Source organism: Rhinichthys klamathensis, unplaced genomic scaffold (assembly GCF_029890125.1).
Source record: "Rhinichthys klamathensis goyatoka isolate OS25496 unplaced genomic scaffold, OSU_Roscu_1.1 h1tg000191l_1, whole genome shotgun sequence".
Classification (NCBI taxonomy): domain Eukaryota; kingdom Metazoa; phylum Chordata; class Actinopteri; order Cypriniformes; family Leuciscidae; genus Rhinichthys; species Rhinichthys klamathensis.
The window spans coordinates 3374675-3393103 of record NW_026606717.1 but is presented as its reverse complement, the minus strand read 5'-3'; the positions used below and the strand labels follow the sequence as shown (position 1 = coordinate 3393103).

The 18429-nt window shown below is 38.2% G+C and overlaps 1 protein-coding gene across 1 annotated transcript; it reads left to right on the top strand.

Moving 5' to 3' along the window:
* The first annotated feature begins 1559 nt into the window (after positions 1-1559).
* slc34a1b (solute carrier family 34 member 1b) lies at positions 1560-16918 on the top strand. The gene is given in 12 exon segments (XM_056262144.1): positions 1560-1607; positions 2178-2290; positions 2377-2508; positions 2699-2842; positions 5810-5921; positions 6019-6214; positions 8305-8397; positions 8481-8559; positions 9279-9446; positions 11331-11487; positions 14672-14738; positions 16268-16918. Coding segments are annotated over 10 exon segments (1704 nt in total). The 5' UTR covers positions 1560-1607; positions 2178-2290; positions 2377-2387; the 3' UTR covers positions 16835-16918.
* Positions 16919-18429: the final 1511 nt, after the last annotated feature.

Below are 18429 nucleotides of genomic sequence, written 5' to 3'. Positions count from 1 at the left end.
GACATTCCACTAAGTAACTTTGCAACTACATGTCAACTAACTCTCATTAGAGTATTCGTAAACTGTAGTAGTGTTTTGGTTAGGGTTCAGGTTAGTAGAATAAGTAGATAGCGGTGTTGAGGGTAACTCATTACAAATAACTTGAGTTACGTAATCAGATTACTTTTTTAAAGTAACTAACACATTACTTTTAAATTTACAGCCAAGTATCTGAGTTACTTTTTCAAATAAGTAACGCAAGTTACTTTGTTTTCCCATTCATTGACTGATAGCTCTCTTGTCCTCATGTTGAGGAAAATTGGGAGTAAGTGCAGAGGCGTTGTGTGTGACCATGATGGTAATTAGTTTTCCTATTTTTGTGATTGAAATAAATGTTTAAGCATCGTGTTTAGGTTTCACGTGTCCTTTGTTATGCAACCCTTTTCTTCCAATTTTAAAGAGGGGTTCGTAACAGCAGACAGTCAACTAATATTCTAATGAGAGTTAGTGGACATGTAGTTGCAAAGTTACTTATAGTCAACAGAAAGTCTAAAGTGGACCACTTAAAAAAGTGTTACCGTAAAGATGATTTAACTTGAGCTAACATGAACTAAAACTAAAGTTCATGAACTAAAAAGCTGTCAGCGATCAAAATATTGATTTTGAAGATGTTGAAAATGATAGTTTTGAGAATATGTTTGAGATTGTGAATATGAGCCATACTGAATGTACTGGGAAATGAGTTCTGACGAGGACAGTGGTGATGGTGTAAAACATCTGCTCAAACTGAACACTTCCAACCTCCAAAAGGTAACAAAATATACTTTCTTTTATTCTTCTGCAATTGTTACTCTAATATAAGGAGAGTTTTATATTATTGAGACAGGTAGAGGTCCATGTTAGATATAGATCCGGGTCACTAAAGACGATGTGAAATATGTAAAAGTGATTGGTGAAACATTCATGCATTTAAGGGTTAATGTCAGGTAATGCATTAACTAATGTTAATAATGGGACTGTTTAAATGTGACCTGTGAGGTCATTTAATTTGCGGGGTTGCTCATTCCAGAACAGTGAGTGGCCGGATTGAATACACCAGGGGTTTTATAGTTCATGAGAGTGTGAAGGCATGCTATTCATTCATGCATCTTAGAGTATGCAGTGAATTATTGTGTAACTGATTATTTGACAGTTAACTCTGCATGCCTTCTATAAATCTGGACATCAATAATTTATCTCTTTATGCATTATGCACAAGTCATGCATTTTAGTATCTGCAATCAGACGATATAATTGGAAAGCATAGCAGGTCTGGAAATATACAAACCATTCATCAGTGTCTCACCACTTGGTGTCCCACTGTCCATTCTTTGTCCCCTCAGAGAGACATGAACACAGTTATTGCTCTGCATATCAAAGTGCTCTGTCACAGCTAAAGCATTCTGAATAAAATCATTTTAGGCTTTAGTAAATGTACAACTTTTATTTCCCCATGTTTTTCTATTTACTTTTTAACTATGCACTGCATAATGAGTGACTTTGTCCCCCAAACTGAGATAGCGTATAAATGCTGGCTGATAAATGAATACATATGCAGCCAGGTGCGCAGAGCATCATTATATGATGAGGTATGTATTGAGCATGCCGTTTTCTTTTTATCTTATATATGTCGTGCGTAATTGCTTCACAATCAAGACAGTAGTTATCAACAGAATTATTCATATATCAAAAAGAAGAATTAATAAAGAAGAATTAAGCAACTGACCGTTTCAGAGCTTTTAATGTTCAGGAACAGAATGAACTTTATAGTTATTAATGTTCAGTTTTCAAACGGTCATGACGATCTGAGTGAGATACATACAAATGCTAACTTGTTAATTGGTAACACATAAACAAACACATGAAATGGTGGTAAAACGCATCAGAATGGTAATAAAGCAAAAACGAGATATTTTCTTACTATGATGTTTTTGTGGAATGACGGTATTAGGAGAATTCAATCAAACGTGTTTCTGCTTTCTGAATCCTGGATAAGTGAAAATGGATTTCGCTAAGGGGGGATGAAATTAAAGCTAATTTATATTTTCAGTGAATTCACAGGTCACATTGTGCACATTGTACGGACTCTGTTGCTTCATTATAAGATAAAAATGTTTTATTAAGATAAATATAAATCAATACAAATATTTCCCCCCCAGCGGTGATCTATGGCAAGATGCTCCATAACGTCATCTGAGCCATAGAAGAATAAAAGTAGGACTATTTTACCTGTCTCACAACAAAGATCTCAGATCAGTCCATTAAATAGTAGGTGAGTATGATAAAACAAATATAAAATTCGTGATTATTCTTTAATAATTCAATTTAATAATTCTTTAAAACAGACTTTTTATCCAGAACCATATTTGATGGGGACGATGGGAAAACACATCTTCATCAATATTTGCAAGATACCTCTTCTTCTCTTCTTGTTGTACTTGTTCATCTGTTCTCTGGACATCCTGAGCTCAGCCTTTCAGTTAGCTGGAGGTAAACTTTAACATATTTTTGTTTTACGTTTTCCACTGTTCACTGATATAGTAACTATATTGTAAACACCATTCTTCCAAGTGAAATGTGAAAAGCTGGTTACTTTGTGACCACTAACTACTAATCTCAACATCACATCCTCAGAGAGGAAAAAAAAGCTTTGATTGGGACGTGTTGTATCTTTGGATAGGTAAGGTTGCAGGGGACATATTCAAGGACAACGAAGTCTTTTCTAACCCTGTGGCGGGACTGGTGGTCGGAATACTGGTTACTGTCCTGGTCCAAAGTTCCAGCACTTCCACCTCCATTGTTGTCAGTTTGGTCTCCTCTGGATGTAAGTCAGATGCAGTCGTTACAAACCCAGTATCGCTCTGCATAATCCAAAAACCCATATAGAATATTATCATTCCTAAAGCACAGCACAGCACTCTGGAATGCTCCATTCTCATTGGTTAATTGCCAGCGGGCTGATATTTCTTAATATTCAGTAGGGATGGCCCGATACCGATACTGGCATCGGGGATCGGGCCGATACTGTCCTAATATACTCGTACTCGTACTCATAAAAATTCGCCGATACCACGCACCGATACCACGTACATTTTGCAAAACGAAACTGGCCGCCGCGAGTGCTTTGTCGAGGTGAACTGAGGCATAGGAAAGTATAATGTCGGCGGTTTGGGCTCATTTCAAGATAAGGGGTGATGACAACAGCAAGGCAGACTGTGAGTTATGTTCAGCTAAGGTGTCGAGAGGAGGGAAAGAAAGTACATCGTTTAACACCAGCAATCTAGTTAAACATCTGAAGACGCATCATAGATCTGATGGCCGAGCGCGCGCGCGGGCGGTAATGCACTCACTCTGTGTGTGCGGGTTACGGGAGAATAAAACGATTCGCGGGACTCCCGCAAACTAGAAATATCTATGAATAAAAAATAAAAGATTTTTATTCATCTCTTGCAGAAAAGCAACAAGAACAACTACAACAAAATAGAAACGATTTACAGGACAGAGTTTCTATTCATAACATGGTTACAGCGTTGAGCGATGTAGCCAATCACAGACATATGTGTTGATTTCTGGAACGCAATGGCCAATCAGAAGCATTTAAGATAGACTCCCCTCACCACTCAAAACGGACTTTTTTGTTCAGTGCTGAATTCTGTATGCTGGCAAATCCTCTAATTATAATGAACAAAGTGTGGATATTATGAAAGATTGATTGTGCAGTCAGCTTCATTGATAATAACAGAGTTGTGTGAGATCGCGATGAACTGTCAGCTTTTAGGATTTATTAAGGGAGCGCACTTTGCGCGCATTCAGAATGCCAGACCATGCACGCAGTAGCCTGCTTGCTTTTATGTTAAATTAACAGTGGTTTGTGTGTTAATACATTTATTATTTTACAATTTATTTTTTATTTTTAGACTTGTTAAAACAAGCAGAGAAGAAAATAAAAACAGTCTTCTAACCTGTGTTCTAAAATAGTCGTCTTCTCTTCTGGGAGCCTATTAATTTTGCGGTAGAAATATCGGTATCGGTACTCGGTATCGGCAAGTACACAAATGTAAATACTCGTACTCGTATCGGTTTGAAAAAAAATGGTATCGGGCCATCCCTAATATTCAGTTTGTGCATTGAATATGCTTACTTATATTAATAAGAATTATATCAAATTGAATTTATACATAACAGTTTATGCATGGCTTCTTACCCCAGTAGGGGCAATCTTTCCCCTCTTTTAATATTTGACATTTTGTGCTATAACAACTAAATTAGCAAATGCTACTATTTATTTCCTATAATAGGCGTCATGAAACTGACGCCTTGGGAATCATTTTGACCATGCTTCAATATTCGACGCTTTAGGCCCCCTTTAGCGTCAGTTATATGACACGATCCTAGGGCGTCATCTTACTGACGCTTTACCTTTAACGTCAGTTATATGACGCTATCTAATCCTAACCCTACCCCAGACCTAAACCTACCCGCGTCACCTAAGGATCGAAGGTAAAGTTCCAATTTCCAAATTGAAGGTAAAGCGTCAATAAGATGACGCCCTAGGATCCCGTCATGTAACTGACGCTAAAGGGTGCCTAAAGCGTCGAATATTGAAGCATGGTCAAAATTGTCATTTTAGTGACGCCTTGGGATGAGAATGCGTTGCATAATAACACATTGGCTGATGCATAATCATCCAGCACATGCTAAACTTATATCTAAAAATTTTACCGTGCAAAAGTAAATCCACAATGGTCTTCAGGGGGGCATCCTATATTTCATCAATAGCTCGGTGAATTCACACAGCTTCATAAGAATTGAAAGCAAAATAATTTCAAACATTGTATGCATAAAACCAAATAAATAGGCTACTTGAAAAGATCATTTTTCCATTGCAAGAGGCGTAACTTGTAGGCCTAACTTGTAGGTTGTGTTTTGCAAAACTGAGGAACGCAGATAGACCCTTCTCAATGTATGTCTGAATTTCATTCATACTACACGCATTCATACTTTATAGAATGTACTTTTAAATTGGCCGGTAAGTGTCAAGACAGTGTCGTTTATGTCATCGCATCCTGCCTCACTCAACTCTCGCTACTTTCGTGTCTCTCATATCTCACTATGAAATCATTCTCTCTTATTTCATACAAATACAAATGCAAATGGCGGCATCTTATTCTTGTGAACCAGTTATCGATTGCAGTGACAATGATTAATAGGCTATTACTGTATTATTATAACCTAATGTTCTCCTTGTTGCTATGCTGATTGTTTTATATATATATTGTACTGTACAAGGTGCGTTCACGCCATGTCATAATTATAATTACGAGATTACGACTTGAACAAAGCATTCACACTCTCGTAGAACTTTTAATTACAACTTGTAAACTGCTCCAACTTGTACCATGTGTGAACACTGAACAACATGTGCACCGCAGATTAATTTTGACATTGATATTGTTGCCATAGTGCATAATTCCGAACAGCTCCGAGTACAATGTCACATGTTGTCATCTCATAATTACAGCAATTACGACATGGCGTGAACGCTGCACATTTTTCCTCTTTAGTAGAAGCTTTAGGATTTTGTATACAGGTAAAATTATTAAATAATTTAAACTGAAATTAAGATTTTTATTTATTTGGAGAGAAGCAGTACTTACTTCCTGAGAATGAACGTTTTGTGCACAATAGCAGCCTCCTGTTTTTTTCTTCTTCTCTCAACTGCCTAAGGATGATTGTTATTGAAACGTGACTCACATCTATCGATCGGGTTTCTACATTCTGTTTCATGCAGTGTTGGATGTTGGATCTGCCATTCCCATCATCATGGGATCAAACATTGGCACATCTGTCACCAATACCATAGTGGCTCTGATGCAGGCAGGGGAGAGAGAGGAGTTCAAACGGTAGAGAGAGCATACAGTACCTCACACTGTCAGCATTCAACCATCAATAAAAAGTTTGGAGCTCTTTAATGACACTTTCTGCGTGGGACTGTTTCAGAGCCTTTGCGGGTGCCACAGTGCACGATTGCTTTAACTGGCTGTCAGTGTTGGTGTTGCTGCCGCTGGAAGCCATCACTGGCGTGATCAGGCTCGCGTCGGAGGCGGTGGTTGAAAGTTTCAACATCGTGACCGGAGAGGATGGTCCAGAGCTCCTGAAAGTCATCACAGAACCCCTCACCAAAAGTATTATACAGGTGCAGCACTATTCTGTAATACAATCTGATTGGTTGATAGAAATAATTGTTCCAGGACTAACAAGGATGCCTTTCTTTCTTCTGTGGAAAACAAAAGAAAAGTTTTAGTACACAGTTGAAAGGCTGTCAATATTGAAAAATGACAAAATCACCATATCATAAAAGTGGTCCAAATGCGACTCATGCTTTATTGAACATTTTTCTCAAGCTATGCAATTAATGTTTCAGAGAATATTGTTTTACATTTTGGTCTGTTCCTCACATAAATCTGTCTTCAGAAGACTTAAGGGCCATTCAGACCAAAGGATGATGACTATAATTATAAAGTTTAATAATAATTCTATTTCTAATTCTATGAGAATACAAAAGTCCACACTAAAACTATAACTATAAAGACACAACATAGTTGCAATCACTTTCAGAATTATATTTTCCGGATGATGAATGATAAAAAACATTTACAATCAGAATCCACACAAATATATAGAGCTTAATCATTTAAAGCAGCAGACAACACAAACCGCAAAGCAGAACAGAATGATATAGTGTATTGGCGTGGACTCTAATACAAAGTTCTGTCGTGGAACTCTAGATGATACAGGCTATAGGGCCTTAACTCAACTTGCTTGCAATCACATCATTATCTGTAGGGCGCAGCTGATTGGTTCCTGCCGTATCAGTAGCCAATGAGCTCGCTGCTCAACCCTCAAATACTTGTTAAGCATTTGCTATAGCAGTGCAGCGCGCTTTCAGAAACCCTCCACCTTCCCCAGCTCCACCTGTATAGATCTGTTATGGGTAATTCATGTATATTATATTGCACAGCAGCAGCAGCAGCAGCATGTCTGTCTTTCTCACAGCAGCTTGTTGTGTATGTATTGGCAGTAGCAAGTACCGTACTTGCTCTGCAGTAAAAATAAACAGCAGCAGCAGAAGATCTATTCCACCAAGACCAAACATATCAACATTGAAATACCCATTACCATGACAAACACTCAGAGAATTGTCACGACACAAATATAATTATTGTTATAACTGTCTTGTTCATTGTTAGTGTTAACAGGACTTTACAGTGCAGTCACATTTACTGTTGTTCAGTGAAATTTCCCAGGTGAAATCCAGTCATTTTGATAGCCATCCACACAATGGTGAATTCTGCACGAGGGCGAAAGATTTACGCACACAGATTCCTCAACAGGTTCAAACTGGTCACATGGATTTACCGTGGTGACAAAAGAAAGCTGCTTGGTTTGTGTGGCAAGCGGGGAGGGGGCAGAGAGCAGTGGGAATGGAGCGAGGCCGGCATTAGCGCCACTTGCGCGCCACAACGGTCTCGAGTCCCACTGAGGAACACCGGAAGGATAAAAGGAGGAGTGATGACAGTGTAGGAGGAGAGAGGACCATGCCTGGGACATTTATTTTAGTGTTTTTATTTTAGTTTATGCGGAAGTCTTCCGTGAGAGGCTGACGCTTTACTTCAGTTTTGTTCTTTTTGTTTATTTTGTGATTAAAGTTGCGATTAACATTCGCCTCAATTTATATTTTCTGCCTCCTCCTTCCCTTAATACAAACCTTGTTACAGTTCGAAAGTGACTTCTGTGTGATTCACAGAATCACCACAGTATTGACAACAGACAATGGACCTTTTTTGTAACAGCACCTTTAGAATGTGGCACGCAAGTCTTATTCGCAACTTTTCTTGTGCTCTTATTTTGTTTTGTTTTTTACCTTTTTGGAGCTTGACAGCCCTTCATAATCATCCACTTTCATTGTATGGAAAAGATCAGCGTGACCGTTCTTCAAAACATCTCTTTTTGTTTTCAATGAAAGGAAGAAAGTTTGGAATGAGTATAATTAAATAATGAAAGATTTTTAATTTTTGGTGATTTATTTCTTAAAGTATGCGGCCAATTGGGTGTCATTATAAATAAAAAGAAAACTGGTCATTAGTTGTCTTGTTAAATTCTTTGTAGCTTGTTAAAACTTGTGTAGCCTAATTAAATATCACACTGTTCACCCTCTGGTACTCTTCAGTCTGTCATTAATCTTAGAGTTTAGAGTTAAAAGAAAATGTTATTTTTCCCTTTCAGCTGGATAAGACTGTAATCGTAGGTATAGCCACAGGGCAAGAGGTGCTGCGCAATAAGAGCCTGATAAAAGTTTGGTGTCAGACACGGATCACGGTGAGCAACGTTTCTGTTTGCTTACAGATGAAGATTTTTGACGCAGCACATGACGTTATCTACATTTTTTTTTTAATCCACAGATCCAAGAGAATGTTTCTTTTCCGCATTCAGAAGCCTCAGCTGTACCAACCACATCACTTCACATGAATGCCGAAAAATGTGAGTCAAATTTCAAAGGGATAGCGAATAAAATGGACAAAAACACAGCATAGAGCCTTCCTTTGATCAATCGGCCTTTAGTCATTTCATGCACACTTTTTAAAATAAAACAGTATTGTTATCCATTCTATCTGGCTTCAAACTGTAAGATTTTTTAATACAGAGAAATGCCTTTCTAAATCCCTCTGTTGACTGTTTGGCTCTTCTGCATTTACTCAGAGCTCCGTCTGGGCTAATAACTGTCATTTATTTTGTATTAGCACATCCTGCAATAGAAAGCCTCTGAGTCAGATGCTTGTGTAAAAGACTAACTACACATTCGACATCAACAACAGTAACAAACAGCGTACATGCTGTTTTAGGAAGCAAGATGTTTTTAAACTTTCAATGAGCTTTTGAGTCATCCTGCCTCACATATTGACTTTGAGACAATAACATTTTATAATCTCATGAGCCATCATAATGAGAAAAAATAGGTAATATATACATATTTATCAGGGGACAATCTATGACTCAAGCCCTCAATTATAAACGTGGGCCTCATTTTTAGAAGCCACTTTTTTGTAAGAATCTGAAATCCTTTTTCTACTAACACATCCCATAATCAGCAGCTGATGGGCTAATCACTGTTAACATGAACACATGCCTGTCAATGCGTGACTGACGGGCACATTTCCACAGGAGAGTGAAGATGTAAATGCATGTGTGTATTGGAGCAGGCACTCATCTATTTGTGGAGACGGGATTGTCTGATCTGGCTGTGGGCTTGATTCTGCTGTCTTCTTCACTGCTGGTGCTTTGCACCTGCCTCCTGCTGCTGGTTAAGCTTCTCAACTCCCTCCTCCAGGGACAAGTGGCTAAAGCTATCCAGAAAATCATCAACACAGGTAACTACCCGTTTATACAGTTAAGGTGATTGCCAGGAGCCGTGTGAAATGCTTTAAAAGATTTCTCAGATATTATTTTTCTTATTTGACCACATACACTCACCTAAAGGATTATTAGGATTATTATTAGTTCAATTTCTCATTAATGCAATTATCTAATCAACCAATCACATGGCAGTTGCTTCAATGCATTTAGGGGTGTGGTCCTGGTCAAGACAATCTCCTGAACTCCAAACCAAATGTCAGAATGGGAAAGAAAGGTGATTTAAGCAATTTTGAGCGTGGCATGGTTGTTGGTGCCAGACGGGCCGGTCTGAGTATTTCACAATCTGCTCAGTTACTGGGATTTTCGCGCACAACCATTTCTAGGGTTTACAAAGAATGGTGTGAAAAGGGAAAAACATCCAGTATGCGGCAGTCCTGTGGGCGAAAATGCCTTGTTGATGCTAGAGGTCAGAGGAGAATGGGCCGACTGATTCAAGCTGATAGAAGAGCAACTTTGACTGAAATAACCACTCGTTACAACCGAGGTATGCAGCAAAGCATTTGTGAAGCCACAACCTTGAGGCGGATGGGCTACAACAGCAGAAGACCCCACCGGGTACCACTCATCTCCACTACAAATAGGAAAAAGAGGCTACAATTTGCAAGAGCTCACCAAAATTGGACAGTTGAAGACTGGAAAAATGTTGCCTGGTCTGATGAGTCTCGATTTCTGTTGAGACATTCAGATGGTAGAGTCAGAATTTGGCGTAAGCAGAATGAGAACATGGATCCATCATGCCTTGTTACCACTGTGCAGGCTGGTGGTGGTGGTGGTGTAATGGTGTGGGGGATGTTTTCTTGGCACACTTTAAGCCCCTTAGTGCCAATTGGGCATCGTTTAAATGCCACGGCCTACCTGAGCATTGTTTCTGACCATGTCCATCACTTTATGGCCACCATGTACCCATCATCTGATGGCTACTTCCAGTAGGATAATGCACCATGTCACAAAGCTCGAATCATTTCAAATTGGTTTCTTGAACATGACAATGAGTTCACTGTACTAAAATGGCCCCCACAGTCACCAGATCTCAACCCAATAGAGCATCTTTGGGATGTGGTGGAACGGGAGCTTCGTGCCCTGGATGTGCATCCCACAAATCTCCATCAACTGCAAGATGCTATCCTGTCAATATGGGCCAACATTTCTAAAGAATGCTTTCAGCACCTTGTTGAATCAATGCCACGTAGAATTAAGGCAGTTCTGAAGGTGAAAGGGGGTCAAACGTATTAGTATGGTTATCCTAATAATCCTTTTGGTGAGTGTATGTCACTGTATTGCATCTCAACACATTGATATGCTCTTATGAATCTTGATGGTCCGATTAGCACATTTATTATATTTATTCTGAACAACCCTCATGATGGGGTTAATGGCAGAACCACCCCTGACGCAGAACCTGATTTCACCAAGAGCAACATGTTCCAGGATCAAAAACTCTGTTGATCCTGGAAAAACATTTCAATCAACCAATCAGATTTGAGAGACAAGTTTATGCCAATTTCAGTCTTACAACCAGGGTTAGGTGCTTATCAGTGTTATTCACCTATCATTACCCTCTGATTTTAGGGATAACTTATGGGTAGGATTAAATTTTCAGACAGGAATGTCGTTCCAGGACCAACAGAATATGTTGACACAGGAACGCATCTAACTTGAGTTTTTGAAAGAACTTATAGGCTCCAATAAGCACTTTGTCAGTTTTTGACTGCTTCCCTTTTCAAAAGCATGCTAAAAAGTTCATCCAGTGTTTCAGTCTGAGAAACCCTGAAGGGAGCCTCAATTATCTTGTCATTTTTCCAGCATTTTTAGGTGATAAACAAATCACTTTCCTGCAGACTTTCCTTTTCCGTTTGGCTGGTTGACTGGCTACCTGGCCATTCTGGTTGGTGCTGGAATGACTTTTGTTGTTCAGAGCAGTTCGGTGTTCACTTCTGCCATCACTCCTTTGATAGGTGAGTCCTTCCTCCCTAAGATGACCAGGCTGAACTTATGGCCAAGAATATCAGCAAAGAGTTTGAATTTCTTCTGTATAATTTAGCTGTGCATCAACTGAACCCGAGAAATTCATTTCACCCAAGATCACCTCTGAGTAATGCACTAATATTTGCATTTAGACACCACTGAGCCTCAGAGGAGTCAATCTTTAGCCCTCACAGGGTTGACTGTTGACTTCCACTCATTCGTATTCACTATGAGCTTTGTGCTCTGGGAATAAATGGTCTGTTCAGGTCGATGAATAATGTGAAGGTTTTACTCAATGTAGTAACTCATGCACTCGATTTCCCAGAGAAATGAGAGACATAAGTTGTTGTGCTTCAACAAATAAGAGCGAGGGAGAGAGAAATTAAATAGAGGAAAGGAGAAACAGAACCAAGTGAAGAGAGATGTTCACTTGATGCTCTCAACTCTCTCTAATCCACCTGGGCTTCTGATTGATAGACGAGTGATTGTCTAACTTTGCTCCTGGATTTATTGTAATTAGCTACACAGTGATTATACTTTCTAGTGAGGCATGACAGATTATGGATCCACAGCATCCTAATTACACTGCCTGGGAGACCACTAATCCCACAGAGCTTAAGAGCTGCCACACAAGCCATAATGTGTGCAGACTATATTTTTCAAACATTATTTCTTCTTCCCAAAGGCAAACCCAGGTAGTCTTTTCAAACAGGTGCACTGTAAAAAAAAAAAAAAAAAAGTAGCTGCCTTCATTTTTTTTACAATCAACTTGGATGTTTAAGTAATTTTAACTTTAGTTACATTAAACTGATAAAACTGAAAAACGTTTGTTGAATTATTTTAAAACCTTTAATATAAAAAGGTTGAAAATTGCTGAACTTATTTTGATGAGTTTAAGCAATCTAAAACGTGTCATCAGAACTATAAATTGATCATATACTTTTTTTTACAATGTGAAGACTTTTAGGGGTTAATGACAATAGAGAGTGTCATGATTGATAAAAGGAAAAATCTTTAAAAAAATTTGTTTAAAATACATGTGCCAATTTCTTAGAAACATACGTTTTGTATTTTTTTTACAGATTTTTTTTTTTTTTTTTTAAACTTTAATACCATTTTCAAGAAACGTAACTTCAAGTTACACGTATAATTTTACACATTTATTCCTGTGACGCAAAGCTGAATTTTCAGCATCATTACTCCAGTCTTCAGTGTCACATGATCCTTCAAAAATCATTCTAAAACACACATTATGAAATAAATCTTTTTCTCCAAAACATGTTGGCCACAATTATTGGCACCCCTAGAATTTCTTACGAGTAAAATATCTCTGAAGTATATTCCCATTAATATTTACCTTTTGTTATCACACCAGGGTGACTAGGAACATGCAATTGTCCAGCCATGACTTCTTGTTTCACAGGAGTTTAAATATGAGGAAACACAAAGGCCAAAGTCCCTTAATCATCCACCACAATGAGTAAAACCAAAGAATATAGTTCTGATGTGCTTTAAAAGATTGTTGAGCATCACAAAATAGAAAGTGACTGTAAGAAAATAGCTAAAGAATTGAAAATCCCCATTTTGACCATCAGGGCAAAAATGAAGAAGTTCGAAACAACTGAAGATGTTACGAATCTGCCAGGAAGAGGACGTGCGTCTATTTTGTCTTAATGGACGGCGAGGATGAAAGTTTGAGTGGCCAAAGACTCTTCAAGGATCACAGATGGAGAATTGCAGAGATTAGTTGAGTCTTGGGGCCAAAAAGCCTTAAAAAAAATCAAACATCCCCACATGTTATTTGGGAGGGTTTCAAGAAAAATCCTCCTCGCTCATCCAAAAAACAAACTCCAGCAAATTCAGTTGTCAGACAAGACTGGATCTTCAAACGACACAGGGTTCGGTGGTCAGATGAAACAAAAAAAAGAGCTTTTTGGCAGCAAACACGCTAGATGGGTTTGGTGCACACAGGATAAAAAGTACACCACGCCCACAGTTAAATATACCATTGGATCTTTAATGTTGTGGGCATATTTTTCTGCTGGAGGTCCTGGACATCTTGTTCAGATACATGGCATCGTGGATTCTATCAAATATCAACAGATAAAAAATCAAAACCTGACGCCTTCAGCTAGAAATCTTATAATGGGCAAATGGATCTTCCATCAGGACAACGATCCAAAACAAACATCAAAATCAACACAAAAATGTGTTACGGAGCACAAAATGAAGCTTCTGTCATGACCGTCCCAGTTCCCTGACCTGATGAGTGGAGTGAACTGAAGAGAAGAAGCACCAACATGGATCTGGCAATCTGAAGGATCTGGAGAGATTCTGTATGGAGGAATGGTCTCTGATCTCTCTCTTCAGGTGTTCTCCAAACTCATCAGGGATTGTAGGAGAAAACTCAGAGCTGTTATCTTGGCAAAAGGAGATTGCAAAAAGTATTTAATAAAAGGGTGCCAATAATTGTGGCCAACGTGTTTTGGAGAAAAACATTTATTTCATAATGTGATCCCCCCCCCCCCCCACTTTTAATTATTTTACTTCAATGAAAGGTTAGATTTTTGTCATTTTTTTTTAATGAAAGACCAAAAGGATAAATGATGCAGATTTATTTTTTTTACAGTTTTGATCATATTTACCTGGGGTGCCATTATTTCTGAGCACAACTGTACTTGTTTCTCTGAAAAACAATGCTACAGCCAGTTATTCTAGTACTTTGAAATGTGCTTTCCGTGTCGGAATGCCTGTTTTTGTTTTGGTTTGTGCGATCCCGCCGCTGACAATTTACCCAATATTATTTCGTCACCCAGGGTTGCCATTTGGTGGAAAACACAGCGTATAGCCATAGAAGCCAGCAAACAAAGTAGGTCAGAGATCGCAGATTCTACCCAACCGAAAAAGCCTCAGCATCCATCTAAAAAGCGTCGCGTGTCCTCTGAATGGAAACCCGCGCGAGGAGGAAGAAGTGCGAATACAGAAAACAACCCTCTCAAATATTTTGAATTTAGACTGCAGTACCCATTTCAACCACTAGCTATCAATATTACATACTGCACCTTTAATGAGTCCTTGCTGAATAAAATTATCAATTTCTTAAAAAAAAAAAATCTTACTGACCCAAAAGTTTGACCGGTAGTGTGTATACATAGTATATGACTTTACTATAATATAATAATTTTATTCTTTTAATGAGGCTTTTTTCCATTAGAACAACCACTACAGCCATCTTAGCTGCATTAGCTAGCCCAGGAGACAAGCTAGCTGCAGCCTTTCAGGTGATGTCTTTTGAGACCTCAACATTGTCACAATTAATCAGTGACTGAGTTACAGCACTCTAGGAATGGTGGATTGATCTTAGAATATTGATGCTTCCGATAATACGTAGGCTAATGTTGTATCATCCTGTCACTCACATAAGATTACAGTAATTAGCAAACAACATCAATCTAACTGTTCAATCAATTCCTGATGGACAAAATCAAGTCCTACCCTACATTTATTTCCTCGTTCAAGAAGTTCACTCAGATATATGTCACAATAGGGAAGAAAAGACGATCGAAGCCTTTGGGCCAGATTTACTAACAGCTTGCGCCACCGCAGACCCTCTTTGTGGTGTTAAAAAAACTACTGTCAACTAAAAACACGCAGTGAAAAATTTGTGCTGAAATGGCATGGACAGGGTTATTTTTTACGGCTGACCTTATTGCATATGCCTTTGTAGGAGTTTCCCTTTCAGAAGTATTTAAATTAATTATGCAAAGTGATTTACTAAGGTTTGCACTGACCAATTTACTGGTTTGGGCCATTATTTACCCGAAAAAAAGCATGTCTTAAATCAGATGCTAATTTGAGCTGCTCTTGGTAGATCGCGTTTGTCATTATGGAAATGATTCGGCTGCGTCTGTGTTTCTTTAATTTGCGTGTCGTCAGTAGATCACGTGTTGAACTTTCCACTCCCATCTGCGCTTTTATGGGATTGTGCTCTCATGCTAATTTTCCCTGATTAGTAAATCTGGCACTTTATTTCATGTCAACTTTAAAGGGATAGTTCACCCAAAAATGAAAATTCTGTAATCAATTACTCACCTTCAAATTGTTCCAAACCTGCATGAATTTCTTTCTTCTGCTGAACACAAAAATAATATTTTGAACTGAAGAATGTCGGTAATCAGACACTTTTTTTCAGTCAATGGGGTCCATCAACTGTTTGGTTACCCATATTCTTCAAAATATATATATTTTTTTGTGTTCAGCAGATGAAAGAAATTCATACAGGTTTGGAACAATTTGAAGGCGAGTAAATGAGGACAGAATTTTCATTTTTTTTTGGGTGAACTATCCCTTTACCGAATGATAAAACAGAAGTTTGATAGTTATAGCAGTTTAATCCTTTTTAATGTTGATAATGAATGATTTAATGATAATTGTCTAAAATTACACATTTTTTTCCCTTGATTTTGTTATTTTCAAGGAATAAACATTAAATAAACATCAACCTTAAATAGGCAAAATTTATTTGAAAAAACTAAACAAAACTGAGAAACAGGCTTGCAAATTTATCCTAAATGATCTTTTTAAGTTAATAAATGGTAAAATTGTATTAATTTCATCCATAAAAAATATGGATATACTGTATATTTAATAGAGATATTAGTATCAGTGGGCGATATTGGCCTTAATACTAAGGATTTGAAAATAAGTTGTATTGCTCATTCCTAGAGACCTATTTTTCAGATAGTCTGTTTGTAAAGCAAATAAAACAATGTTCCATCCCTCATGATGCTCTGCACATTGTCTCTCTCAGGTTGCTCTGTGTCATTTCATCTTCAACATTCTGGGAATATTGCTTTGGTACCCAGTTCCTCTTAGCCGTCTCCCCATTCGCATGGCACGGTTTTTGGGTGAGCGGACAGCAAAATATAGGTGGTTTGCTGTGCTGTACCTGATTCTGTGCTTCCTCCTTCTGCCATCCATTGTCTTTGCCCTCTCCATGGCTGGATGGCAGGTTCTGCTGGGGATCTGTGTGCCATGTGTTGCTCTCCTCCTCTGCATTGTTGTTGTGAATAGACTGCAATCGCAAAAGCCTCACCTCCTGCCTTGGTGGCTGCAAACCTGGGACCACCTTCCTCTCTGGATGCACTCACTCAAACCATTGGATACCATCATCACAAGAGTCACATTGTGCTGCAGGAAAGCCCAGAACAGTGATCAGAGCCGCACGTCTCCCGAGGATCTGCCACAATTGACGGAATATGAAGCTGAAAAAAATCAAGCCCCTTTGGCACAGAATAGCCCAACTTTGATTTATGATTATGAGACTGAGACGGGGGCAGTTTTTGACTCATTGGATGGCAAGAGCAGCAGGATGTAGACTACATGTGGTCCATTAAATGCTTTTTGGCTCTTAAAATAGTTTATCTTTTCATATCGTGATTAAACAGGTTTCCTCTCTGCACTTTTTGTGAGTTTTTCTGAAGCAAAACTACCCGACACAGCCACAGAAATTAATTCAAACAATGGGGTACAAATTAGGGCCTCTTACACATTTTTTCCCCCTTTGTTCAGTGAAAGGAGAAGCGTAACATTCAAATAAAATGCAGCATGAGTGTATTACATATGCTGTTATTTTCATATCAAGTTGGCCAATTTTTTCAACCCTGTGACCATGTCTAAATATTAAAACTACAGTTTCTGTGATTTATCATTATTATTTAGGAAGTAATAAAGTTAATTGTATGTATAGAGCATTTAAATTCAGCTTGACCAAAGTGCTGTACAATTTGTTTTATAAAATACAATAAAAAATATTAAAAACAGTTAGTAATCCAAGTTAATAGTCAGGAAAGCCTAGAGAGTAAAGTCTTAAGTCTAGATTTAAAAACAGAAATAGAAGGAGCACTCAACTGAATCCATAACCGTGAAGCAGACTCTGCAAAGGCTCTGTCACCTTTTGATTTAAGACGTGACCGTGGGACATGTAAGAGTGCTTTACTGGCAGACCTGTATAATTATTACCTGTTATTATTAAAAATTATTTGCCATCCAACATTTAATATCCTCAAGACAGTCCATGAGAGGCTGCAGAGAATCTCTAGATTTTAATGGAAGAAACAGCTATGATTCATCGCCATAGAAATGAAAAGAAATTATATATTTCCTAATGATATTGCAGAGCAGCAAGAGTAATGGCCCCAAAATGGACCCCTGAGGAACCCCACAGGAGAGAGAGAGACAGATGATGAGAAAACTGGCCAACAGCCACTGAAAATGTCCTAGATTTAAGATGTGATTCAAACCAGAGTAGTGCTGAATCCTTAATGCCTACTGTTCAAAGCATGACAGAAGGATATTGTGATCTATCGAGACAGTACCAGTGACTAAGAATTAATAATTACTCGAATGCTAGAACCATTTGTATCAAAATAACTTATGATGTCAGAGGGAACAACATCGTGGGGCGAAGTTGTAGATTTCATCTGCATCACTGAGTTCCTCAGGTCAGAGAAAGACACCCGCTGAAAGATGCTCAAGTTGGCTGTATAACGGAACAGTCAACCAGAGTATTAGAGTGAGAAGGAATAAGAAAGGATAGAATGCCATCAATCTTTTCAATAAAAAAACCCCCCTCAAAAATCTCTCACACTAAGGGGATGGTTCTACTTAATTAGAGATGCAAGGTTTAATTATTGAATGTATAGTGCTGAACAGGATTTTAGGGGTTTGAGAATATTTACTGATAATTCCAGAGAAGTAAATTTGGGACATTTGTATTTAAAAGGTGCTATAGAGTCCAAGATATCTGAGCAAGAACAATTAAAGAGAGAAATTAGATTGTCTGGGCTTGAAGAATGCTTAGCAGCAACTGAAACTGCTGTTGAAACATCATTTTTTTTATTTTGAATTCATCATTTTTTTTTTTTTTTTAAAGAATAAACATCAATAACAAAACAGACAAAATGTAAGAAA